The sequence below is a fragment of the Aethalodelphis obliquidens genome, unplaced genomic scaffold (assembly GCF_003676395.1).
Source record: "Aethalodelphis obliquidens isolate GAN/ISIS:26980383/991018 unplaced genomic scaffold, ASM367639v1 scaffold30, whole genome shotgun sequence".
Lineage (NCBI taxonomy): Eukaryota > Metazoa > Chordata > Mammalia > Artiodactyla > Delphinidae > Aethalodelphis > Aethalodelphis obliquidens.
The window spans coordinates 21,772,998-21,798,845 of record NW_020837974.1 but is presented as its reverse complement, the minus strand read 5'-3'; the positions used below and the strand labels follow the sequence as shown (position 1 = coordinate 21,798,845).

The 25,848-nt window shown below is 41.8% G+C and overlaps 1 protein-coding gene across 1 annotated transcript in view; it reads right to left on the bottom strand.

Annotated features, from left to right (window-relative positions):
• DNAH3 (dynein axonemal heavy chain 3) overlaps window positions 1-25,848 on the bottom strand; it is a 195,806-nt gene that overhangs the window by 81,759 nt on the left and 88,199 nt on the right. Inside the window, exons 27-39 of the mRNA XM_027126693.1 lie at window positions 24,571-24,663; window positions 22,610-22,720; window positions 19,126-19,240; window positions 16,968-17,166; window positions 15,587-15,695; window positions 15,245-15,358; window positions 14,304-14,480; window positions 12,159-12,250; window positions 10,130-10,349; window positions 9,406-9,540; window positions 6,446-6,557; window positions 4,582-4,823; window positions 1,427-1,527 (exon numbers count right to left, since the gene is read on the bottom strand). Of these exons, the coding sequence (XP_026982494.1) occupies window positions 1,427-1,527; window positions 4,582-4,823; window positions 6,446-6,557; window positions 9,406-9,540; window positions 10,130-10,349; window positions 12,159-12,250; window positions 14,304-14,480; window positions 15,245-15,358; window positions 15,587-15,695; window positions 16,968-17,166; window positions 19,126-19,240; window positions 22,610-22,720; window positions 24,571-24,663 (1,820 nt within the window). The remainder of the gene's footprint in view (window positions 1-1,426; window positions 1,528-4,581; window positions 4,824-6,445; window positions 6,558-9,405; window positions 9,541-10,129; window positions 10,350-12,158; window positions 12,251-14,303; window positions 14,481-15,244; window positions 15,359-15,586; window positions 15,696-16,967; window positions 17,167-19,125; window positions 19,241-22,609; window positions 22,721-24,570; window positions 24,664-25,848) is intronic.

Below are 25,848 nucleotides of genomic sequence, written 5' to 3'. Positions count from 1 at the left end.
AATTTCTTTACCATCTCTGAACTTCTCTGTCCTTGTCTGTAAATTGAGGAATATAAAAAATATGGAGTTCATAAGGTTGTTGTAATGGTTAAATGAAAGGCCTAGCACACAGAAACCTCTTAATCAATGAAAGCTACTATTATCATTACCATAATGTTAGTACATTACCATGCACTGACATGTAACATTTTGTTTAGCACTTTTTTCCCCATTCTGTTGTATCTTGGCACTCCCTCCTTTGTTACTAACACTGGCTACCATTTATTGAACACCTACTGCGTGTCAGCCATTATGCTAAGTCTTAATGGCCTTCATCTCTAAATATTCCGCTTTATGGTATACATTTTAGACATGAGGAGACTGTAGCTCAGAGAGGCTACGTGACTCGGAAGAGGTCACACAGCTAGCAAGTGGTGTGGCCAGGGTGGGAGCCCAAGTTGGTCTAACTTGCCATATGCTCTTTCTCTTCCCTTACATTGCCTTTGGGAATGTGGGCTGATTTTATTTTATTTTATTTTTTATGGACTGAAGTTACACTATTGGATTAATTCTTATCCTTGGCACACTCATCATTAGCCCATGCATGGCCTTTCTCAGTTAATTGTTTTCAATAATGTACTAAGTGCCCATGAACCCAATACCCAGGCAGAAGCTAGAGTCTTGACAATAACCTTCATCTAACCATATAGTCTCCCTTATCCTATGCCCGTGGCTTTCCCCACCTGAGGTTATACAGCATCTTGAATCTCATGCTCACCTGTGCTTTGATTTCTTTCCTTCTTATAGAGTTTTATAGCATATATATATATATATATATATATATATATATATATATATATATTTTTTTTTTATTATAAAAAAGGAGACTGTGTGCTGTATGTAATATTACAGGCTTACTTTTATACATAATATTGTTAGGATTTTATCTTTAATTTTACTAAGATTTATCTTATACAGTTGCTTGTCAGTACAGTTCATTTATTTTGAATGACGTACAAATACTACGATTTGTGATCTTATTATACTTTTTAATTCGCTCCTGTTAATGGGCATTTGGGTCGTTTCTAAGTGTTTGTTATTGTAAATTATGCTACTCTGAAAATTCTGGTACATGTCTCCTATTGTACATGGGCAAAAGTTTCCTTTGGGTATATATCAATACTTACAAGCAGAATTGCTGGGTCATGAGGCATAAGAAAGATCAACTTTAGGAGATGATATCAATCTCTTTTCCAAAGTGATTGCCTGACTTTAGATTCCTACCAGCACTGTGAATTGAGGACTAACTTTACGACAAATCTGACAACAAGTAATGCAGGTGATCTGCTGGAGTTTAATCACATTTATGGATTTTTAGAGCTTTCCCTCCTGCGTAGGGTTAGTGAGGCCTCACATTCCCTCAGGGGGTCCCTGCAAGCTGACTGACCTGCTCACAGTGGCGGGGGAGGCCTGCTCCAGGTCAGCTGGCTCGAAGATCAGACTCATCTTGGAGCTCATCTGGATAATCTCTCCACTCATTAAACAAAGCTGAAAGTACAAAGCAGAGGGGTGGAGGGCAGCAAACGAATTAAATTCCATCTGCAAGTGAAAGGCATCAGTGGGGACAGAGGTGGTTTGAATTCATTCAACAAATACTTCTTGAGCACCTATTCTGTGCCAGGCACTATGCTAGTTGTGCAGAATGAAACAGACAAAAATTCCTGTCCTCTTGAGGTTTGCATTCTGCTCGGAGGAGACAGATGATAAGCAAAATATATAGAATATACAGTGATGAAAGTGCTTTGGAGAAGAATAACGTTGAAGAGGGGCTGGAGAATGCTCTGTGTGCTGAGCTGTAATATTAAATAGGGAGGTCAGAGAACCACTGACTTGCAGCCTTAGATGAAGAAACCAGAAATTATCAGACTACAGCAAGTTTCATGGTTCCTTCCTCAGTGGAAGGAATTTAATAGCATACCCCCATCCAGTTTTATTTGCTCAAGTTTCCCACAAAGACTCCTTTTGGAATCCCTCATGGACTGGCCCAGGGTTAGAATGACAAGAATATCTCCACATCCTTTTTTGGAATGGAAGGAAAGACCATTACAAGTCCTAGTGTTTAGCAGGCATATCCCTGCAGAAAGTAGTGCAAATACACAGGACAGCCTCTGAGTATATACACCAAGTCCGTGGTGCTGCTTCTCATTTGCCAACATGGGTTAAAGTGAGATGTTTAAGTCATAAGATGGCCTGAGGCGTTGGTCTCTGGGGGGGGGTGGAGAGGAAACGCCATTGTTCCCTGCTTCTCATCCTAAATTGTGGTTTTCAAAGTTTCTGATATATTACCTGACCCACATCAAACACATCTGGAACAGGTCATTACGTGCAACCCTAGGAAGGTCACGGCTGTTATGGGACTAATATCATTAACAGTGTCATCTCTGAAAATCAAGAAAAGTGAAATAGACCCATACCTGTGACAGTAGTTTGATTTCATTCAGAGCTGTGAAGAGCCATCAGGAAATTCACTGATTATGACTCTTTATACTTCTGATCTCAAGACCAACCAATACATGTGTACAATTAGTTTATATAACATAGTCCATATCGTGTAATAAAACTTACTTCTTTTTTTATATGCTATATAATCAAAATTATGAACATGATATTATTAGTGTATGTATATAATTTGGATAATTAGGCCTTCCATTGTTGAGCATGACTCACTCTTAGTCTTGCAAAATTTAAATGCAGAAGGAAAATATATTTTGATTTGATAATGATGTATAGTCAGTGTAAGACCTATTCCTTGAAATGGTGATAAATATTATTTTATTTTATTTTAACAGTTATATAGCACTTGCTACATGCCAGGCAATATTATAATCAGTTTGCAAATATTAATTTATCCAATCTTCCTAACAACATTATGACATAGATACTGTTATTCTCATTTTACAGATGATGTAATTGAGGCATAGAGAGACTAAATAGCTTGCCTGAAGTTACATGACTGCTAAGTGGTTCAGGACAAGATCTGAACCCAGGCTGTCTGGCTCCAGAGCCTAAGCTCTTTAGCCACTACATTTACTGTGGCAGAATGTATTTTCCAAAGACTGCTGCAACAATATCTCCTATTCCACGTACACTTTTGCAGCGTGACCTCGCCCACCTCCATCAAGAGGTAGCGTCTATTTCTCCACCCCCTTGAATCTGAGCAGGCTCTGTGACTTCTTTGATTAATAGAATTCAGAGAAAGCGATGCTGTGCCAGTTCCAAGCACAACTCTTAATTTCCTGAAAACTTTCACTTCCTGGCTCTTGGAGATGAACCGTCACGTAAGAAGTGCCACTACTCCAAGGCCACCAGATGATAAGCCCAACCATGTGGAGAGGCCTGGAGGATAAGATGCTCTTTGAGAGAAAGGCAGAGAGACAGAGACACAGAGACACAGAGAGAGTTACGGAGAGATAGACAAGACGAGGAAGAATGAGCCCCCAGACGTTGAGTGAAGAATCTACCATGGAAGTGGCTCCTCTAGCCCCAGCTGCCCCAGCTGACATCATGAGGATTAGCTGAACCCACCTGAGCCCTTCCAAAATTTATAATCCACAGTGTCATGAGCAAAGTTAGGCCACTAAGCATTAAGGTAGTTTGCAATACAGCAACGGATAACCAAAACACATCTCATATATTAGGCACTATGTATGGACTATCTTATTTAATTATCAACACCCTTATTTATTACTACCTCTTTACACATGAAGAAACTGGTGCAGAGAAGTTATGTGACTTGCCCAATATAACAGCTCAGTTGTAGAGCTAGTAGGCCAATTTGATGCCAGCACCAAGGCTTTTAACCACTATACAACAGTGCCTCTAAACACACATAACTTACCCACTGCAAGTACAAACAAAAGCATAATTCATGAATTGATAACTGTTACTTTCTTGTGGGGCATTTATTCTTAGTGTAATAAATGTATATATTATATAGTTTTTTTAACGTTTTTATTGGAGTATTATTGCTTTACAATGGTGTGTTAGTTTCTGCTTTATAACAAAGTGAATCAGTTATACATATACATATATCCCCATATCTCTTCCCTCTTGCATCTCCCTCCTTCCCACCCTCCCTATCCCACCCTTCTAGGTGGTCACAAAGCACGGAGCTGATCTCCCTGTGCTATGCGACTGCTTCCCACTAGCTATCTATTTTATGTTTGGTAGTGTATATATGTCCATATATACACTACCACTCTCTCACTTTGTCCCAGCTTACCCTTCCCCCTCCCCATGTCCTCAAGTCCATTCTCTAATAGGTCTGCATTCCCGTCTTGCCCCTAGGTTCTTCATGACCATTTTTTTTTTTTTAGATTCCATATATATGTGTTAGCATACGGTATTTGTTTTTCTCTTTCAGACTTACTTCACTCTGTATGACAGACTCTAGGTCCATCCACCTCACTACAAATAACTCAATTTCGTTTTTTTTTATGGCAGAGTAATATTCCATTGTTATATTATATAGTTTTGATCAATCACTAACTTCAGTAAAAGAGTTTATTGCACACCCATGTAAAAGTGATATCAGACAGGTACCTTTTTATTGTCATCCAGAACAGTGTTCATATTTTCAATCCAAACAGCATCCACTGGCCCATCAAATATAATCCACTTGCGGTCATCAGACGAAGTAGATGCTTGCTCCCGGAAAGCATTGGCAAGGACACCATCTGTCCACTCATGGCTCACTTGGTCAAAGCACCCATACAGCTGCCCCAAGGTGATAGCCTTGGGGTTAATGATCTTATACTCCACAGCAAATTCCTCCATCTGGTTGGCTGGGCAAGAAGGTCCAACACAAGTTACAAAAGTTCTGGTGACACCAGAACATTAGGACAAGAAATAATGCCATCTAAAAGACCAAACAACTTTTATCAATATGCCATCCAAGGATAGTCCTTAAAATTTGTACTCAGTCTGTATAAAAATTGGGATAACTGGATAGGCAAAGCCTTAAGTTGTTAGGTTATTACAGCTATTAGTTTCTCACCATATTGTTTTCTGAGGCTCACTTCAAACAAGTCAAATGTGCCAGTCAGATCTAAAGAAGTCTGCCTGGGCCTAAAAGAACTCAGGCAGTAAAGGAGAGAGATGCCATATAATCAGGTCTCTTTATGTATCTGGCTACCCTAGAACCTTGGTTTTGACTTGAGATAAGGAAACAGCTGACAGGTAAAGGATTCTGGAAAATGATGGTTACTTTCCTTTTGTCTATCTGAAGGGCTAGCTTAGTCCTGAAACCTCTTCTTCAGCTGCCCAATAAGTGTCCCCTGAGAAATGGAGCACCAGGACCCAACCAGAATACACAGGCTGATGGATGGCACATTGTATGCATTTAATAACAGAAAATAACCACACTTTTACATGATCCTTCAAAGTAAGGGAAAACTGGAGTGCCTGAGCCATGAACTAAATAAAGAATAATTTCTGCAGAATTCTGAGGCAAAGACAATGGGGTAACCTCCTTTGTCTTCATTTAGTTTCCTAAATTATATTCAATGCCAAAATTATTACTTAAGTTTGAAATGCCCAAGTTATTAAATAACAATTTATTAAGGCCAAGGTAGTGCCCAAAACAAAAAACTCAAAAATTCCACAGTAACTCAATCAGCAGTAACTCAATGTTATTAGAAAAAAATATTAAAATGAAGCATACTGGAAGGGATCCTGTAAACACAGGCACAGCAAGGCACTGCTTTTCAAAACCACAGCCTTGTGCTTTATAAAAGAAATAAAACCTCAAAACTGTTTCTCTGGCAATAAACATGGCTTTTATTTGTTGAGCTAGGTTATTTACCTGCATAATCTCATTTAATTATCACAACAATCCCATTTTACAGCTGGGAAAACAGAGGCAAAGAGAGGTTTAGTCATTTGCCCAAGGTCTGGGTTTCATTCAAGAGTCTGAGGTCTTATCTTTTACATTAAGTTGAAGGAAGGAAAGAAGGAAAGGAGGGAGGGAAGGAGGGAGGCAGGGTGGATGGGAGGGCGGGAGAATGGGAGGGAGAAAAAAAGGAAAGGAGAGAGAAAGAAAGAGAGGGAAAGAAGGGATGGAAAGAAAAAAAGGAAAAGAAAAGAAACCATGCAATGATCTCCTCTTAGAACAGTTTTGTTTAGGCAAGTGGCAGGAGTTTCCCTCTCATTGGGAAACCTTTGGAGAAGCCGCTGTTCAGCATTTGAGAAAATTCCTCCAGCTTTAGTGATGCACATAAAATCCCCTGTTAGAAGCTCTCCCCCTCTTTATTCTCTGCCTGCAGACCGCTGTGTGCCATGTTCTATTCCTGGCTCTAATGTCACAAATCAGGGATGGTAAAGTTAACAGCCTGGCATCATCTCTATGGAGCCAGTCAACTGAGTGGGGATTCCTGTCCTCCCTGGGAGCCAGGGATACGAGTTTTACCTTCGTGTAAATCACCCAGAGCTGCAGCCAACACTTTATAAGCACAGGTCTTGCCACCCATGGGGTCTCCGACAATCATATAGCCATGTCTTACCAGCATCATCTCGTAGATCTGGGAGGAGACATCATATAAGAAGTTAATCATTGCAGACCTCCCAGAACTGCAATTAGTCAGATGTCTACAAGGAACAAGGACTGCAGTCCTTTATTTGTCATCTATTGTTTAAATATCTTTTGGATGAATAACTCTATGTGTGCATCTCAGATTATTTAAGGGATGGGAAATACTATTTGCTCTGCACCTATCTATGTGCTAAGCAGCACTGACTTACCTAAGTTATTTCATTTAATCCACTCAGGTATCATTAACTACTTTTAAATGGTGGGAACACTGAGCTCAAGAGAGGCTAACTAACTTGCCCAAGCTCATCAGTGGTGGAACCAGGATTTGACCACGGGGCTCTCTGACTTCAATGCCACTAATCTTTTCATTGCACCATTTCTACTTGCTTTTAAAGAGGAAAAGGAAACAATGGTCATTTTAGCCAACTGCATTTCTATTGGAAATTTCCTTTCTCAAGGCCTAAATGCTATTCTGACTTGATTGGAACTCTCAATAGATTAAAATGTATTTTCTGAGCCAGGGGCGATGCTGTAAAACATAAATGAACTTCCATGTAATTTTAGCCCCTACCCTTGAGAATCAACAGCTAAGTGGAAGCTCATTTTCTGAATTTTCTAATTGTTTTGTCTGTGACAAGTAGTCCATGACAGTTGAAACGCAAATGCTTTGGTCATTTATATTAATGTGAAATGTTTTCTCTCTCCTTTTAAACTGTGAGTCTCTCAGCAAGAGGGAATATGTGAAGCTTTTTATTTTAAGGATTGTTTGCAGTATTTTTCACCTTGGAAGTGAGTTATACAGAGGGTGTAAATTAGGACAATGGGGGTGGTACAGGTACTGACAAAAGTGAGCCGGCAAATATTTGTTAAACACCTATTATGTGCCAGATACTGTTCTAAGTTCTACAGACAGAGAGGACAAAACAACAAAATCCCCAACCATCAAGTAAGGTTTACATTCAAGTAGACTGCAAAGACATTTCAGATTGAATAAAGATAAATGGAGTTGACTGTGCATTAGAAAAAAAGAGAGAAAGGCACTTATGATCCAATAGCCTCTCACCTTCCCCCTCACGTAACTTTAAATGGATTATCAAGGTATCAATATACAAAAGGGAAGTTAGCTCCATATATTTTGCTTTGGAAAATTGGTACTAAACTATATAAAAGTTCATCTGTAGGTCTGTAAATTACTTTGGAATACATAAAAAAGATGAGTTGACGGATGGATGGATGGATGGATAGGTAAATGATAAAGCAAGTATTCTAAAATGTTAATTATAAAATCTAGGTGGTGGGTACATGGGTATTCTCAGTAAAATCCTTTCAATTTTTCTGCATGTTTAAACTTTTTATTATAAAATATTGGAAATAAAAGCTCATGCCTAGTTTAAAAAAGTCCATCTATGAAATCCCAACGAATAGATTGGGATTCAATATTGAGTTAAATGAATTGTGTCAAGACTGGCACATTTGATGAATAGTTGGGAAAAAATTTTTATTCCTAAAAATTTTTATTCTGATCTCAGAATCTGGAGACCTGGGTCCTACTTTGCCCTTTAATTCTAAATAACAATATGATTTTGGGAAATGATGATATTTCTGATGTTTGTGGAGATGGTGAGGTTGATTTTGATATGGTAATCAGGCACTATATCTAGCACTTTATGTACTTCTTGTCTCAAAATTACTCTGTGGGGAAGGTTTTACTCCCTCCATTTTACAGTTGAAGAAACTAGGGCTCAGAATGGTGAACGAACTTGCCTAAAATCTCACAGCAAAAAACTGATGGGGGTGAGATTTGAAACTAGGTTTATGTGAGTCCAAATCTGTTCCCTCTCTGGATGCCAGTGTTCTTAAGGAGCCAGGAGCAGATGGAATTTAAGATCCCTTGTAGTTCTGTCCTGTGATTCTGTAGAAAAAGTGCATTTGGGGCTTATTTTATTCGACTTACGACTTTAAGTCAGTTTTACATAGAAAGTGATCCTAGGGAAGGATCCCTGAAATTAGTGTGGAGTTTCACTAAGGTTCTCCAGGGTCAAGACTGTAGAAACATTTCTTTCACCTATTGGTAACAGCACCCTGATTTTCCCTGAGGAACCACCACTTCATGGTCCAGTCCACATGACTTGGGTGGCTCTGACTCCACCTCCACTTCTGGCAGAGGTGGGGCGGTTATAGTCTACTTCTTATCTCTGTAATTGGTTCAGGGATGGTCACGTGACTTTATGAGCACCATTCAAAGCTAATCCTGAGACTTTTGCTGAGGACACTCCAAGAATGATGCTCTTTTTCCTTCTGGGCTTGAACGTGGGACAATCTAAGTGTGAGGCTACTGGGGGCCCAACTGAAAATGAATTTTTCATGCAGAGAGAGGCAGAATCCAGAAATGAGGACAGGCAGATTCCTAATGACATTATCTAAAAACATGTATCCCACTATGCCTGAAACCAACATATTTCTGTACTTTCCAAGTTAGGTAAGTGAGTAAATTCCCTTTTGTTGACTAAGACAGTTTGAATTGGATATCTGTCACTGGGAACCAAAAAAGTTGGTTTTTGACTAATTCAAAGCCCAATGCCCTGAAAGGTTCTGTTTCATCCCCAAATGATGAAAAAGAAACCCCAGGGATGATGGTCATAGGAAAAATATTGGATTTTAAAAGTCAGCTCCTGGAGATGAAAACTGAAGGCACAACAGGTTGTTGAGTGTCTTCATCTCTAATCAGGCATCTCCAATTGCTGTCAGTTCAGTTCTAATCTACCATAGTTCTTTCTAATTCCTGACCTCAGCAAACAGTAAACAGGTACATTCCCACATGGGTACAAGGAATCAACCTGGATAATTTTTCCAATAAACCAAGGTACTGGCTGGAGTTTCATCTTTTTGATGTTCTCATTCAGCACTTCCATAAAAACTTCGTAGTCTGGCTTTGGAAGAACAACTCCAGGAAACAAATCTGATATAATTCCCTGTTAACAAAAATTCAAGATGTGAAAAAGATGAATTATCAGATACATAACCTCAACATTTTTCTAAAATGAGATCTACAGGTAGCAGGAATCCTTGGAAAATTCCAAACCTCATTTTTCCTGTACCGAAACTTATCTACAATTACAAATTCTAACAATATCTGTTAAACATGATTTTCCTTCCCCAGAATTTTAAAAGTCAGCAAATATTTAATAAGTCTGTGCTGTCTCTCAGTCATTATACTAGCAATGAACAAGACAGTCAAGATTTCTGTCTTAAAGAGCTTACAGCCTATTTAGGAAGATAGGCATTAAAATAATTCCAGAAGAAAACTAATTACATTTGATATAAACAATTACTCACCCTCAACAGCAAATATCCTAACAGTGAAACTGTTTTTATTAAAATCAGGAATTAGGGATATTGCTATTACCATTATTATTTAACATTTGGGGGAGGGTATCTGGCAATAGGTATGCTGGCTAGAGAATGGAGGGGGTGTCAGGAGATGGAAGAGGTGCCGAAAACATTTTTCATCTTTGGATGTCGAGTCTCAGTGCTTAGCCAAGGTCCCAAACCACTACATACCTGAAATAGAGGGACATCTTGAGCCAAGAACTTGGCCAGGTTGACATCAAGCAAGGCCCGGAGCAGCAGGACACTCTCATTCTCCTCTGGATACTTCAGCTTCAAGTTGCCAGCGGCAGTGAGCACAGACTTGACAGCACGCATGCCATAGTCATAGTGATGCTGGGAGGAAAGTTGCTCTGAACACAGGCGGTAGGTTGCAACAATCTTCTGGGCAAGACTGGGAGAGCAAAGACATGTCTGCAGACCCTCTAGAGAGGACCACGTCCTGGTCAGCAGACATTCCCAACATGCTTGTGCCCTGGCCCTTCAGAAGCCAGGCCTGCCCACGAAATTGATGGAGAAACCCTATCATTTGAAGGCCTCTTCACAGAGTTACCATAATGAGCTAAGGAAGCACTGTGACTTTCTTTCAAAGGCAAGATGAAAAACAGCAAGCACATACATATGTATAACATATATTGTACAAGAAGCTATATGTGTCTATACTTTTATCTGTATATATGAATGTGTACGCCACACACACACACACACACACACACACACACAAACACACACTTGGGAAGATTACATCAAACGATTAACAATGTTAACGCCTAAAGAGTAGGACTAAGGGTCACAAAGGGGACACTCATTTTTGCATTTCTGTAACATTACAATTTTTTTCAATATCCATGTTTTACTTTTTTAATTCAAGAAAACCAATTCAAAATTTAATATACTCAGCACACAATACATGTATGCTCATGTGCACTGCCATATTTTATTTTTCCTGGGCACACGGGGGGGAACCACATTTCCTAGCCTCCCACACAGTTACGGGTGGCCGCATCACTGAGTCCTAGCCAGTGGCATATGAATGAAAGGGAAGTGTGCCACTTTGAGGGCTGGTCCATAAAAACTTCCTCCATAAGATCCTCTATGCTCTTGTGTTGTAGCTGTGAGATATAAGTAACCTGGGTCCCTGGGGAAGAACTCCTCTGATCACAAACACCCATTTTAGATTTCTAGGGAGTGAAAAATAAACTTTTGCTATGCTAACCCATTGGAATTTGGAGGTCAGGTTTACCCTAACTAATGTACTTATGCACATTCCCCTTGCAGGGCTCCTCTCTAACAAGACTGACTTTAAAAGCAAAGACTGTGTTGCTCATCAGCACCTGGCACAGGGCTGGGCATAAGGTAGGTGGTTTGCCAATTGAATAAATAAATGAATTGAACAGGCAAATCAATGTAACCCAAGTCTCCTATAGAAAAAATAAGCCTCTTATGACTGAGGCAGCCTCTTAGCCTAGGAAGGACGGCACATTCTGTCGAGAATATCTGCAGCCCTTTGCATTAACAGCAAGGACCTCCAGGCCACCAAGACACTGTGGGCCTTGTGGAGATAACTGCAGTAACAAAAAATCAATTGATTATGGGCAAGACAATGTAAAAAGACAAATGTAAAATTTGAAATAGATCAATAAAAGGCATTTTACAATAAATATTCACAACTCTGGGTGCATGTGATAAAGACACTGATGCTTGTGTACGTCTCTGTCTTAGAAAACTGGGTAATACTTGAATGAGAGATAACCAAGTTGATTTGAGTAAATAAATATTATATTGATAACAATGTTAATTCTAAATTATATTAACTTTTCCTCTTCAATCTTGGAATAACTTCATGTTTTTCAGTCTCGCCTTAAGTCATTTAGGAGTGTGTGTGTGTGTGTGTGTGTGTGTGTGTGTGTGTGTATGTTAGAGTGAAGGGTAGAGAATAGATGAGCGATTCTTCCTTAGAAGAAGTCCAGGTGTATACAAATAGAGTGGAGGCCCTTTCTTGGTAATCTGAGCCATTTCCTAGTCAGGGATGGAGTCAGGACCAAGACCAGGGCTATGTGCTTTCAGATCAGCTTGTGAGTAAAAGCAGTTTCTCAAGTTTCTCTCTTTTTTTTCCAATGGACAATTTACCTTGAATCCACCCCACAAAAAGCCACTCTGTCACTCTTTCTTTAGAACCCACTAGAAAGCCAATATAACATACCTTCTGGAGTCTAGAAACCCCATAGAGTAGAGGGAGATTTCTCCAATGAGGGCATAATCTGGCACCATCATGGCCACTGTCCGAAACAAGGCCTGGAAAAGAAACAGCCCTCTAAAAATAAGACTTCATGTAAAGAACCTAAACACATAAGGTGAAAATGGGGGAAGGTACATCTACAGAGGCAAAGAGAAGTAACATGATCATTCAGACCACCCAGTGACAATCAAGGAAAGGAGGGCTGGAGGACAAATCAGTGCAGAAGGACTGTCTTTACTGGACAGATCCACTGCTCCATGAACCTCCCCACTAGCCTTGTCCAGGTACATGTGTCACATTGGGTCCCTCAGTGGTTGTGTGGAAGGCCTTAGGTGCTGGTATCCTGGCAACACCTCATCCTCCTATGCCAAATGAGCATCATTCAACTATTGGAACTTTCCGGTGTTCAGTGTAGACAGTAGAAGTCATTCAGGGATGCAGGATAATTATGTATCAGGAGAATCCTGAAGTCAGACAAATCTTGATTTGAGTCCTTGTTCTGTTAGCTACTAACTGTGGGTAAGTTATGTAACCCCTCCAGACCTCAGGTCTTTCATCTCAAAATGTACTAACAACTGTGCCCTCTTCATAGTTCTCATGAGAACAAATGATCCTATGCAAGTGAAGTGCTTAAAAAGGTGTGTGGCCCATAGTGAGGGCTCAGTAAACATCAGCTATTGTTTCTAATATCTTGGATCTAATATCTTAGATCTTAGAGGAGAAGTGACTTGCCCAAGTCATGCCGTTAGAGGTAGAGCCAGGGCTAGAATCCAGGCTTCCTGACACCAACCCTGGGTACCTTCTACTATGCCACACTGTCTCATGAAAGTTGTTTGTGCAGATCTAACGTGGTTGTTGGCTGGGAGGGGTGCAGGGGGGAGTTACGTCAACTGGGCACTCTAAAATGAGAAATGTGGGTCCAAATTCTACTTTGGTGTCCCTGGCCTATGCTGACCTAGAGAGGAAGAGTCACCCTTAGGGATCTCTCTGACTTCTTTTCCATTCCCAAGGAGGAGGAGGAGTGGCGTGTCTGAATTAGATTCCAGGGAACTAATCAGAATGTGCTTCTAGCAGCTGGAGCATCATGTACTAAAGTCAGCGAATGTCGGTTCTGTCCAGGTCTCTCTTACGTCTTTCACGCAAGGGAATGGAGCAATAACTTGAAGGGAAATCCATAAAGAAGCAGGCCTAGAATTTTCCCTCTGGTTGCTCTTTTCATGCAGTTGGGGTGCTAGGTGCTCTTCCCACAGGTGAAGACCCATTCATCTTGCACTTTGTGTTTTTTCCTTTCATGAGAGCAGCATGCTAAGGTCATCTAGTGCCTGTTCCCTTAAGATGGCCTGGTTGGAATTCTCTCTCTCCCCCTTCAGAGGCACTTGCCTCCTCCCACTAGCAGCAGGGCCAATGCTTATTGCCACAGCTGTAGCTCAGGCCAGCTCAGCAGTAGGTACCAGGGACATACAAGCTCTCTTGTTATCTCTCTAGCTGGTTGGAACAGCCTGCTTTGGTGTGGACACCACTTAGGCCTAACCAGCTTAGCTCCACGTGCTCTAGTCTCAGTCTACCAGCGTTCTCTGTGTTGAACTTTGATGCTCTCTTATAAGCAGATCTGTTTTATTTGGCCTACAGTGATTTTTTTTTTTTTGCATTGAGACAGGATCTAAAAATAAGATTTCATGTAAAAATCCAAATTTCTGGCTTTTCCTGAAAAATGAGAAGATCTGACAATTCCTGCTTGGCAACAGTAGGCTGGGGCTAAGTAGGGGCTGCTGCCTCTAGATGGGGCATTTGTCAGAGTCCCTACCAGGCCCAGCTGGCTTTTCTCATTTATATTAACTGTCTGACCCCTGTAGACAACAGAAATAGTGACACTTCTTCCAGTGATCATTGTTGCCTCTTTGCCATTGGTTACTATGTATATATTTCCTCCCATCTCATGAGACCTAGTTGGGGAGATGGTGGAGTTCTGAAGCCAAGTAACGTCTTTACTTCTCACAGCTGAAAAATGTCAACTGGTCCCATTATTTGGCTTCTCTGTGACACCCGCGGGTACTTCCGAAGGTTTCTATACCATAAAGTACACCCAGTAGTTACGCACTCAGTATTTACCTTGAGGTTATCTGGCAGCTCAGCCCTGCCAGCATACCCAGGGTTCATGGTGATGAAGACAGCACAGGTTGGGTTCAGAGAGAGCTCAGTGCCTTCAAAGATGAACGTCTTTAGCTTCCGGATAATGGCTTGTTGAATGCTGAGAATCTGCTGAGCTACCACAGATAGCACTTCTACCTGGAGTGAGAATGGCTGGTTGATTTGAGCTCCTGCTTCTGACAGCCACCAACCCCACTGTGCCAAAGTACCCTTCACTTAGCAAAGAAAGAACCCCATCACCTGAGAATAAGACCTTCACATTCAAAATTAGGAGCACGATTTAGGGTTTTGGTAAAGGAAAGGAAAATTGGTGTGTATATGCATGCATACATGTGCACATGTGTGTGTGTGTGAGTAGTTTCCAGAGTATCTTATCTTTGTTATACCTTTGTTCCAGCACCTAGCATAATGCTTCACCCACAGTATGTGTTTATTGGTTCAAGTTGCATGTTTACATTTCCTAATCTCGATTCCCTACCCAAATAGAATTAACCACCCCCTCTTTTGTGATGACTCCTCTGTACCACTGCTATAGACTTCTCTCATATTCTATTTGTATCGTTTAATTTTTATGTCCCTTTGCTAGACTGTAACAGTCTAGAGGGCAAAACCATTTTTTGCTCATCTTTGTATCATGCACACATGCAGAGTATCTGACATAGAGCAGCTGCTCAATAAATTTTTGAATGAGCGAGTGAGGGAATCAATTTGGTGAGAATGTTTATGTGTATAAAATATGCATTTTGTCTCTTTGGGGCTGTTTTTGTTTGGTTCATTGAGTACTTACTCTGTGCAAAGGGCCTTAGAGGAGACATAAGTCCCTGTCACTGAGGAACTGAGAGCCCAGAAAAAAGTCCCTGCATGTCCAAACCCTCCATTCAGTAGCCCAGTAGCAGAGTTACCTCAATCCTGTTGAACTCATCAAAGCAGGCCCATGCTCCAGCCTGGGCCAGCCCTTTGAAGAACTTCCCCATGGCTTTGTAATCTAGACCATCTGAGCAGTTGAAGACCACACACTAGAGAGAGGGAGGATGTGGGCACCGTTCAGGATGCGTTTCCTCCCATCTGAACCACCCTGCACCATGAAACAGAGGTGGGGCTCCCCTCTTCCTGTTTCACTGAAGGAGGTAGAGCCCCACTCTGCCTGTTACTCTGAGCCATCTTGAACTTCATGTCAATTCCCCTGGACAGGGGTCCACAGAGGGTTGGGAAAAAGAGTATGCGGATGGACAGCATTTCCCTACCTGCTTGGCCAAAGCTCTGGCTAGATCTTTGGTGGTTTCTGTCTTGCCTGTCCCAGCTGGACCCTCTGGGGCTCCTCCAAGGTTCAGCTTCAAAGCCCCCATCAGTGTCCTAAGGAGAAGAGAATGCGAACTCAGTGCCAAGTCCTAAGGCACAGGAAAGAAATTTGCTTTTGGTTTATTTTGTTTTGACTCAGACAAGTAATTAAATATTTTTCCCTGATTATATGAGCAACACATCATCATTGTAAAAAGTTCTATTTTACTCAGTGTTGTAACCTCGGCGCCTGGTACATGGGTGACACCTATAAGCATTTGTTTGAATGAATGATTGAATGGATAAATGAATATATACTTACTAAATGAATCAAAGAAAAGTAAAAAATCCTCATAAACTCCACATTCCAAAGATCACCAATGCCAATGGAATGATGGAAAATAAATATATTTCTCCCACTAGGTTATGAACTCTTGAGTTCAGGACCCATATTTGATTCAGTTCCATATGGCAGGCACAAGATAAATGCTAGAAATGAATGATGTGTGAACTGTGGTTCCACAGCCCCTTGTATGAGCCTCTATAATTTCAGTTAACACACTTTCTTGTTATCACCTGAGGGTGTGTCTCTCCCCCACCCCATTAGGTTGAGGGTTCCTGGAGGTCATACATCATGCACAGGAAAGTTCAAGAAGTGGTTGTTGAACAATGAGTGGAATAGATAAATGAATGAAGAACAGAAATCATAGAACATAGAAAACACGTGACTGAGGACTCTGAAATTTAAAAAATACTCAGGTACTATTTTTATAAAAAAATTTTTACAAAAAATATTTTTATAAAAAAATTCCACTCTAAGGAATGTATAAAAATCAAAGAAAAATCTAAACATCACAAAATTGACAAGTTCACAAAGTCCAGATTTCTAAAGTTATAAATTCCAAGCAAAGTGGCAAAGCACTCTGCTGAGCACAGAATGGCCATACCTCTTCATCAGACTGGGTGGCAGAGCTCCGAGACTCCTTGCCTGGGTCCTTTACCTGGCCCCTTTTTTATCTCTGGCCATGGGATCTCCAGGCACCACTTGATTCCTGCCACTGGAGACCTTTCTACTTAAGCACTGTGCCATTTTCAAGGAGAGACAACAACGTGCTAATTGTTGGTTTGAACACATTAATTTGCATTAGATTAGGACTCCTACTGGGTTCTCATTTCTGGCCTAAGGCCCAGTTTCCATGCCCATCTGTGGGACCATGGTGATGAAGGGAAAAATTCTAAAATCTGAGAAACTAAAATATAGACGGTGAAGGTAACAAACTCAAGATGCTCTAACCTTCTTCCCCAGGTTTTCCTTTTGGAATTCTCTATTCACCCTTCAGAGTTTACCTGTAGCAGCGGTCAGTGAGGGGCGTAATCACCAGCCGGGAGGAGTTTCCCAGGTACTCATAGCCGTATAAGGCTTCTGTAGTGATCATCTTCACCTGTACATCCTTGGCATCCCAGTAGTAGCGCAGTTGGGAGATCCACTGGAAATCATTCAGGTCACATACACTGTCTTCAGATAACTTGGCGACCACATCACGAGCTGTGGGGACACAGACGTGGAAACACACACTTGCAGAGCCATCAGCATCCTCCCGTCTTCACGGATTCCTCAGAAGGGTCTGACTGAGGATGTCATCAAGGCCACCCCTCACTATCTCGACAATTTTAGGCTCAACTATCCTCCTCGCCCATCCCCAAACTTCAAGCAACATCTGTATTTATGTATTATATAAATTTATAGTATTAGCTACTGTTATCATTCCCAAACTCTTGGGAGGCTGAACCAGAGGGGTTTGCAATATGTAGTTGCCCCAAATGCTATCTTATCCCCAGTGTGACCCTTTTGGCCCTGTTCCAGGCCTCTTAAGAGAACACGATCTGCCTTGCCTGATACAGTTAGCAAGGGCAGGGGTCCCATGAATCCTTGTTAGATGTATTCTTTCCATGAAGGGGGGTGTCTGAGAAACTAATTAGGAGATACATTTCTAGGTTTTCTCCTTTCTGTCATGGGATTGTGAGCCTAATTTACTTTTCTCACAGTGATGGGAGCCCTGAAGTTGATGAATGGACATAAGTTTATGAGAATCATTCATTATTTTTTAGGTAACTCACAGGGCAAGTGCTATTGTGATCTTAGAACTAGTAGAGCAGCTTGAAATCAGGATTTCAGAAATATAACTTTGCAAAGGGACACTTCTGTAAGTCTACTGCCTCTCTGTGAGAGAAATCTTTATTACAGTAAAATCCAAAACCCTACAGAGAAGAGTCCTTGCAGAAGATTACACCAACAGCTCTTCCATTCACCCGAAGGAATTTAATTCCACACCAGATCCCTGGGAGAACCCAGAGAGTGGTGGCAGGAGCAGGGTATGTGTGAGAGATCCAGGAAGGTGAATCTCAAGGCACTTCGTTGTGGATACCTTCCCTATGCAGTGTATGTTCGTGTGTTTGTGCATGAATGTGTGTGTGTGTGTGCGTGTGTGTAAACCCAGCCACTCTGAGGTATCCTGGGCAGTAACCATGCTTGCACTTGTTACTCCTACCAGTTAAATATGTAGCCAGATGAAGATCACCTTCTGCCTTGTCTCCTCCAGATTTCATGCTAGTCTATCCAAATGAAATCAGATTGAAATGAGCATCAGGGATTGAAATGAGCATCAGGGAGTTCCCTGGTGGCCTAGTGGTTAGGATTCCAGGCTTTCACTCCCGTGGCCCAGGTTCAATCCCTGGTCAGGGAACTGAGGTCCCACAAGCCGTGTGGCCAAAAAAGAAATGAGCATTAGCCTCACAGAGAGTAAGATGCATGAACTGCCAGTAGGAAGCTGGGTATGTAAGCAAAAGAGACACTGTTCCCAGGCAACAAGTTTGGTCCAGCCCTAGTTTCCTTGGTGATGATGGCCTGACGGTGTGGGGGTTGTTTGCTCTACATAAAGACCCTGGTTCTTCTTCCTCCTTTCCTCCTTCTCTCCTTCTCTCTCTCTCTCTCTTTTCTAGGAAGAGCTGGAAGGCATCCTCTCTTACCCATTCCCTCCCTGCATCACTGCCCATTTCCAGTCTCTGGGTTTGGAATCAGACATAAGTTCAAATTACAAAAGCATCTCTGCTGCTTACTAGCTGTGTGCCTCTCAGCAAGTTATTTGCCTCTATAAACCTCAGGCTCTTAATCTGTGAAATGTGTACAAAAATAAGACAATGTATGTCAAGCACTTAGCACAAAGCTTGGCACCAAGTAAGTATTCAAAAATGTTCATTAAGATCAGTACAGGGAAATCGATCCGAGTTGGTAAGTCTCAGAAACGTTGGGGATGGGAGGGGAAAACATAAGATGGAGATACACAGAAGCACTGACTCCTCTCCTTATCCCCTCACTTACTTTCAGTTGGAGAAGCTTCTTCCTAATGAGAAAAGGGACCTGAGTCATTCCATCCAGAAGGGAGAGAGGCAAGCCTGGCAGCTCTTACTGGACAGTCAGTAATGCGAGGGAAACCTCCTTGCTTACCGTGGACATCAATGACTGTGAGGGCCCCAAGGGTGAGTCGAGCCCCACTGCTCAGTTTTCCTCGCACCAGCTGGACAATCTGTGCAATCTGATCATTGCTCTTTTTCAGAAAATCCTAGCAGGGGAGTAAGATGGAACAATGGGTTAAATTGGATTCTCTTCTGGTAATCTCTTTTCTGGAATGACACCATCCACAACCCCATGGTCCAAACCAGACTCCTGGATGTCATCCCTCAAGCTCCCTTTCCCTCACCCCTAGTCATTAACATTGAGACAAATTTCAAATGCATTACGCTAACTGAAAGAATTCAGATTTGAAAGCCTAGACACTACATGATTCCATTTTATAATATTGTGGAAAAGACAAAACTATAGGGACAGAAAACAAAATGGTAGTTGTCAGAGGCTGAGAACAGGGGAAAGGGTTGACTACAAAGGGTATGAGGAAAATTTTAGGGTGTTTGGAACTATGTCTTGACTGTGATGGTGGTTACACGACTGTATGTGCTTGTCAAAATTCAGAGATGCACACTAAACGGCTTCCCTGGTGGCGCAGTGGTTGAGAGTCCACCTGCCGATGCAGGGGACATGGGTTTGTGCCCCGGTCCGGGAGGATCCCACATGCCGCGGAGCGGCTGGGCCCGTGAGCCATGGCCGCTGAGCCTGCGCGTCCGGAGCCTGTGCTCCGCAACGGGAGAGGCCACAAGAGTGAGAGGCCCGCGTACCGCAAAAAAAGAAAGAAATGCACACTAAAAAGGGTGAATTTTACTATATATAAATTAGGTAGTAAACCAGAATTAACAAAAATACCTGAAACTCAGATTAAAATATACAAAGGAGATATGAAAACTAAATGCATGTAAACATGTAATCCTGGATTGGATCCTGAACCAGGATGAGTATAAAAGGTTTATAGAATAGATAATAATATTGTATCAATGTTGATTTCCTGATTTGGATAATTGTACTGTGGTTATGTAAGATGTTAATATGTGGGGAATCTGGATGAAGAGTGTATGGGAATTCTTTGTATTATTTTTGCAATGTTATTTGCAGGTCTGACATTATTTCAAAATAAAGAGTTAAACAATAAAAATGAATTAAAAATGGGACTTCCCTGGTGGTGCAGTGGTTAAGAATCCGCCTGGCAACGTAGGGTACACAGGTTTGAGCCCTGGTCTGGGAAGATCCCACATGCCACAGAGCAACTAAGCCTGTGCGCCACAACTACTGAGCCTGCGCTCTAGAGCCTACGAGCCACAACTACAGAGCCCATGTGCCTAGAGCCCGTGCTCCGCAATAAGAGAAGCCACCACAAAAGTCCCCGCACTCCAACGAAGAGTAGCCCCTGCTCACCGCAACTAGAGAAAGCCCACACGCAGCAACGAAGACCCAACGCAGCCAAAAATAAATAAATAAATAAATAAAAACTGAAAAAAAAAAAAGAATTAAAAATAAGTGAGACCACCCTAGGCTCACCTCATATTCCCCACTTTCCTGTTATGGTCTTCTTTGGCAAATGATTTTAACCCTCTAAGTCTCAGTCTCCTGATCTGTCAAATCCCAATAATTATAGCTATTCTTCAAGTGGTTTTGAGGATTAAATAAGATAGTGTATGTAAAGCACTTGGCACAATGTCTGGTGTGAATAAAGCACCCAGTAAATAGTGGTGGTTGTTATTAATTATAATATCCGTAGTACATAGCAAAAAAAAAAGCCTTTTTGATGTGTCCCCATCACCCTCGGCGTGTCTGTAAAGCTGCTGGTGATGGAACTGCCCCCTGCATCTCTCTTAACCACATGCATTCCACAGCAATTCTGGACCAAACTGCCTTCAGTTGCTGGAATGCACCGTACTTTTCATCGTCGGACTTTTGCACATTCTGGTCTCTCTCTCCTCTCTCTCCTCTCTCTCTCTCTCTCTCTCTCTTTCTCTCTCTCTCTCGGGAGTGCTTTCTCTTGTCCCTATTCATATTTTATGTCTCCTCTTAGACACTGTTTTTCTGGGAAATCTTCCCCTCTCTTTTCTCCTTCCTTCCCATGCTTTCTGGATCCCTGTACTTTCAGTATCATAGTTCTATAAAAGAGCCTTTTTATCTCCCCCCACTAGACTGTAAATCCGTGAGGACAGGGACCATGACTGTCTCATTCACCTCTAATTCCCCTTGCTTAGCAGCAAAGTCCCAGTTGCAACGTCAAACAAATATTTGTTAAATGAACAACGGGTAGATGGATGGATGGATAGCAATTCTGTACCAACACCTTTAGGATGCCAAGGCACATCATTCAGCATTCACTGTACTCCAGGGCTTGAGTGTGTGATAGGAAGCACTCCCCTCTTTTACAGGTAGGAAAACTGGGGCACAGAGATACAGTCACAAAAGTCAGAATTTTTTAGTGTTTCTGAGGTTTGAAATGATGTACGTAAAAGCAGTTTGCACGTGTAAAGTGCAACACATCTTTTAGGAATTATCAACAAGATATCTGTAAAAAGTGAAACTTGGTCAAATACTAATGTTCTAATTTTAATGTATAAAGCAAAATATAGTAAATTAAAATATATTCTAGCCACAGGCAATCATATTGTATATAGGGGGAATAACAGGAATTCTGATGAGATAATCATGGGAAACTATACCATGGTAAAAATGTTGGGAATGGAGTTACCATGTAGTCAGTCAAAAAATATTTATTGAGCAACTACTATGTGCTTGACACTGCAATAACCCTCTGAGATATAATAGTGAGGCAAGAAGACATGCCCCCTGCCCTGTGGGGTTTATAGCCTAGGATCTAAGTACTGAATAATTTACTAGCATCTCATTTAACCCTTCACAGTAGTAAGGTGTGGTGCTACAATTCCTTCCATTTTATAGACAAGGAGACTGAGGTTCAGGTTATGTAGCTTGACCATGGTCACATATCTAACAGTTGGAGGTGTCAGAATTTGAACTCAAATCCATCCAGGTCTTGAACCCTCAAGTACAGGCATTGGTGGCAGAGTTAGCTGGAAATACGTGTGTCCGGATCTGAAGACAAGCAGGACCTGAGCATTCTTGGTCTCAAGAGAAAGCTGAAGGAAAAGCTGGAGATGGGTTAGTGTTGGACTGGAGGTGGTAAGAAGGGATATGGTGCAGGAAGAGTAGAGGAAAACAGGACCAGGTGGCTTCTTGGCCCAGGAAGAAGATGAGCAGTCTCTGCTGGTAGAAATTCTGCCAGGTTGACAATTGGAAGCAAAGGCTGAAGAAACAGGATACTGCAGCCTAGAATTTCCGTCTGGGAAGAAATGTGAGAGTTCTTATACTACAGAACTCCAGGACAGCCCTAATTCCCAAATCTCTGTCCCAAAGAGAACCCTGCCTTCTGTGACACCATGGGGCTGTTTATTTTTTTGTTTAGAAAAATGGCTACTCTAATTATATGTCATTCAAATCATAATCAAGCTCAAATCTCCTCTACAAGCTTCATGACAGGCTCACTTACCGGTAGGGTCTTTTCAACCAGGGCTTGGGAAACCTCCTGGGTCCAAAAGATGGAGGAGACACAGATAACCACCTGGCCAGGCCACTGCAAGACCCAGTGATTACGAGGGACCTGGGAAAGTGCAGTAGGGCACATTGTAGGGTCAGTTCATCTTATGTGATTTAAACTGACTTCCTAAAAACATCTACCACCATCTTACCCCCTCAACAAAAACAAAATTCATCCCCAACCTCTGAGGCTACAAGGCTTGACATTTCTGGGATTACGGATTTATGTCTTCCTCCCTGAATTTTATGAAAAAGAAAAGGATCATCACCAACAATTTCATTAACTCTGTCGCCTATAAGTTGTCACTTGCCAGCTACCTCTACAAGGATTAAGTTATGACCTGCTGCAGCTGCTGACCTTCAACACCCCCTGCAAGGAGTTCAGGGTGGAGATCAGGAATGAGGCACTCTGTGCTCTGGGAAAAACTGGCAGAACAGGTCTTCAGATAATTAGATATTTTCAGGAAACCATTTTATGAGCCCAATTCTTGCATCTCCTCGTATCTAGGAAAGCACTAAAACCCTTCATGGTGACATCTGCTCCTCGTGACTAGCAGCGACCTTCACGAGACCAGCAGCAACCTTCTGCAAAAAATATGTGATGATTGCATGTACGCCCCCTTCACCAAAATCACATATACACTGACCTTCCCCCCTACATCTTTGGAGCATTTTTTGAGAGATCTCTGAAATGCTGTCTCCCAGTCTATAGACCTCATTTTGCCCCCAATAAAACTTAACTCACAACTCTCATGTCGTGCATTTTTTTTTCAGTCAACAACTCCTTTCTTTTTTTTTCTTTAATGCTCCCATCCAGGGATTTTACATAGTTATAATCAAGGTGTTGTTCGGAAGGTATTTATAAAACTACTCCTTTTGATAGCTACATAACATTGCAGTACTGCCCCACGATTTTCTTAGCCATGATCACCCTAACTTTTTTTAAACTATAGAGAGAGAAATTATAGCCTGAGGGACAAACATGGCCATATCTGTTTTTGTAAATAAAGTTATATTGTAATACAGCCACGCCCCCTGCTGAACCCATCATCCAAGGCTGCTTTTCTATTAGAAAGGCAAGGATAAATAGTTGTGCCTGGTGTATATTGCCTGCACAGCTGAAAACATTTACTATCTGGTCCTTTACAGAAAAAGTTTGCTGTGTCTGGCTACAGATGCAATTGCATGAAATAACTTCATGCGGGTAGCCGTTTTTCTTTACCTTAATTTTTGATTTGTAATATGTCATGGGACAAAGGACTGGTCTTTCATTTACAAGGCAGATACTACTGAGAGGGGCAGCAGGGTCAGTCCTTGGTACTTAGCGGGAAGGTGTTAATTGAATACCCCTTTTTTTGATGGAAAGAGTCCTGGGGATAGGGGTGGGGGCCCCAAAGTGAGGAGCACCTAAAGTAGAGGAGAGTAAATATCTAGTCTGCCAACATTAACCTTGCTGGGAGCTGGCTAAAGAGTAATTGCAACAGGTTCTTTTCCCTTAGGCCTTCTGTTACACAGGTCACCTAAAGCTTTGGGAGCTTAATGAGTTGTGCCCTTCAGGGCATGTGTAATGTTAAAAAAGCCTGGGGGAGGGGATGCTTAATTGGGGAGGGGCTCTAAATAAACCGCTTGCCATCAATTATTTTCACAGAAAGGACTGCCCCACAGCAAACAAAGGGTTCTGGCTCACAGGCTATGCTAGTGTCTGCTGCTTCTAACTGCAAACGTTTTATATTCAGAAATACATACTCTGCCCCAGGATTTACAGGGAAAGGAGAAAGAGGCACAGAGGGGTCAGGTGTTACTCAGCAGGAGAGGGGTGGGTTTTAGCAGAAGACAGGCTTCCATTTAACCTTGTCCCCAAAGTTCTTGTTGGTGTACCAACACCCTGGCATGTGTACCCCAATTTTCATTTACCTGGACATATGCTTCAATCCCAAGTCTAATAACTTCCTTCATACTGGCAAGCATCATCTGTTCCACCTGCTGGAGCCATCTTTCCACCATGCCCTGTGGGTTGAGACAGACAGAGAGGCAGTAACAGTTAGCCAAGCCTGGAGGGAGGGACCATGGGCAGAAGCCAGCTTTCTCTCTGGACAGGGCTGGAGGGAGGCCAAAGGTTTGCACACCTTCAAGCCAGTATTCTTTAACTATTGGTTTTACACTTATTTACTGTATTCTAAGAAGTGTATGTCTCAAAAAAGGGGCAATAGGGAGTTTTTAACATGCACTTCTTTCATATCATTTTCTGGAAGACAACTAAATAAAGTTATTTATGTCTCTCTCAGGAGACAAATGACACATTTACACTTCAGTTTGAGAAATAAAATATTGCCTCTGCCATATCAGTGATCAAAAGATGCTGCAGCCATCAGTGACTGCAGCCGCCACCTCCCAAAGTGAGCTGGTGAGCCCTGAGGGAACTCAGGATGAGAAAACACAGGATGCTGGCCCCAGACAGCTGACGCGCATATCAAAGGAATGATTTCAGTGAGCCTAGACTTTTGCATTTTCCCATCCATAGAAAAGCACTAAATTCCTTAACTTGAGATATCTGGTTTTCTTTAATTAACAATAATCTTTTGAAGTTCGGACTACCTGCCCTTTGTTGCAAAACTCCTCTATATCTCCCCTCCTTGCCTCCTCCAAGCCGTTTTCTCAGGGTTACTTGAGATGCTGCCTCTCCAGCTTGAAGTCCTAAGAATGTCCGCTGAACAAAACACACCTCTTAACGTTTAGGTTGTGCATTTTTTTTTAGTTGACAAGTGCATAAAATAAATTGCTCATTTCTAATTGAACAGTTCTAATTCTTGCATTATTCCGGTGGTCCCCAAACTTTGCTGTGCACTGGAATCATCTGGAGATCTTTAAAAATTATGGATGCCTGACTCCCACTCCCAGACATTCTGATTTAATTGGTATGGGATGCAAGCAGGGCATTTGGATTTTTTTAAAGCTCTACAGGTAATTTGAATGTGCAGCATATTATTCATTGTTAAGAATCTCAGGCAACTGTACCTGCTGACCTCAGGTGCTCGTGAGCTAGCTGGTGTCTGGTTTTAAAGTATGATCCCTGGTTGCTGCAACTTAAATGTGTGGGTGGCAAAAACGGCAAGGCAAGAGTACTTGTCTATTTCTACGCTGGGTGCTGTCCTATTCAGCAAGAGTGGAAGTAACTTACATTTTACTCATTCG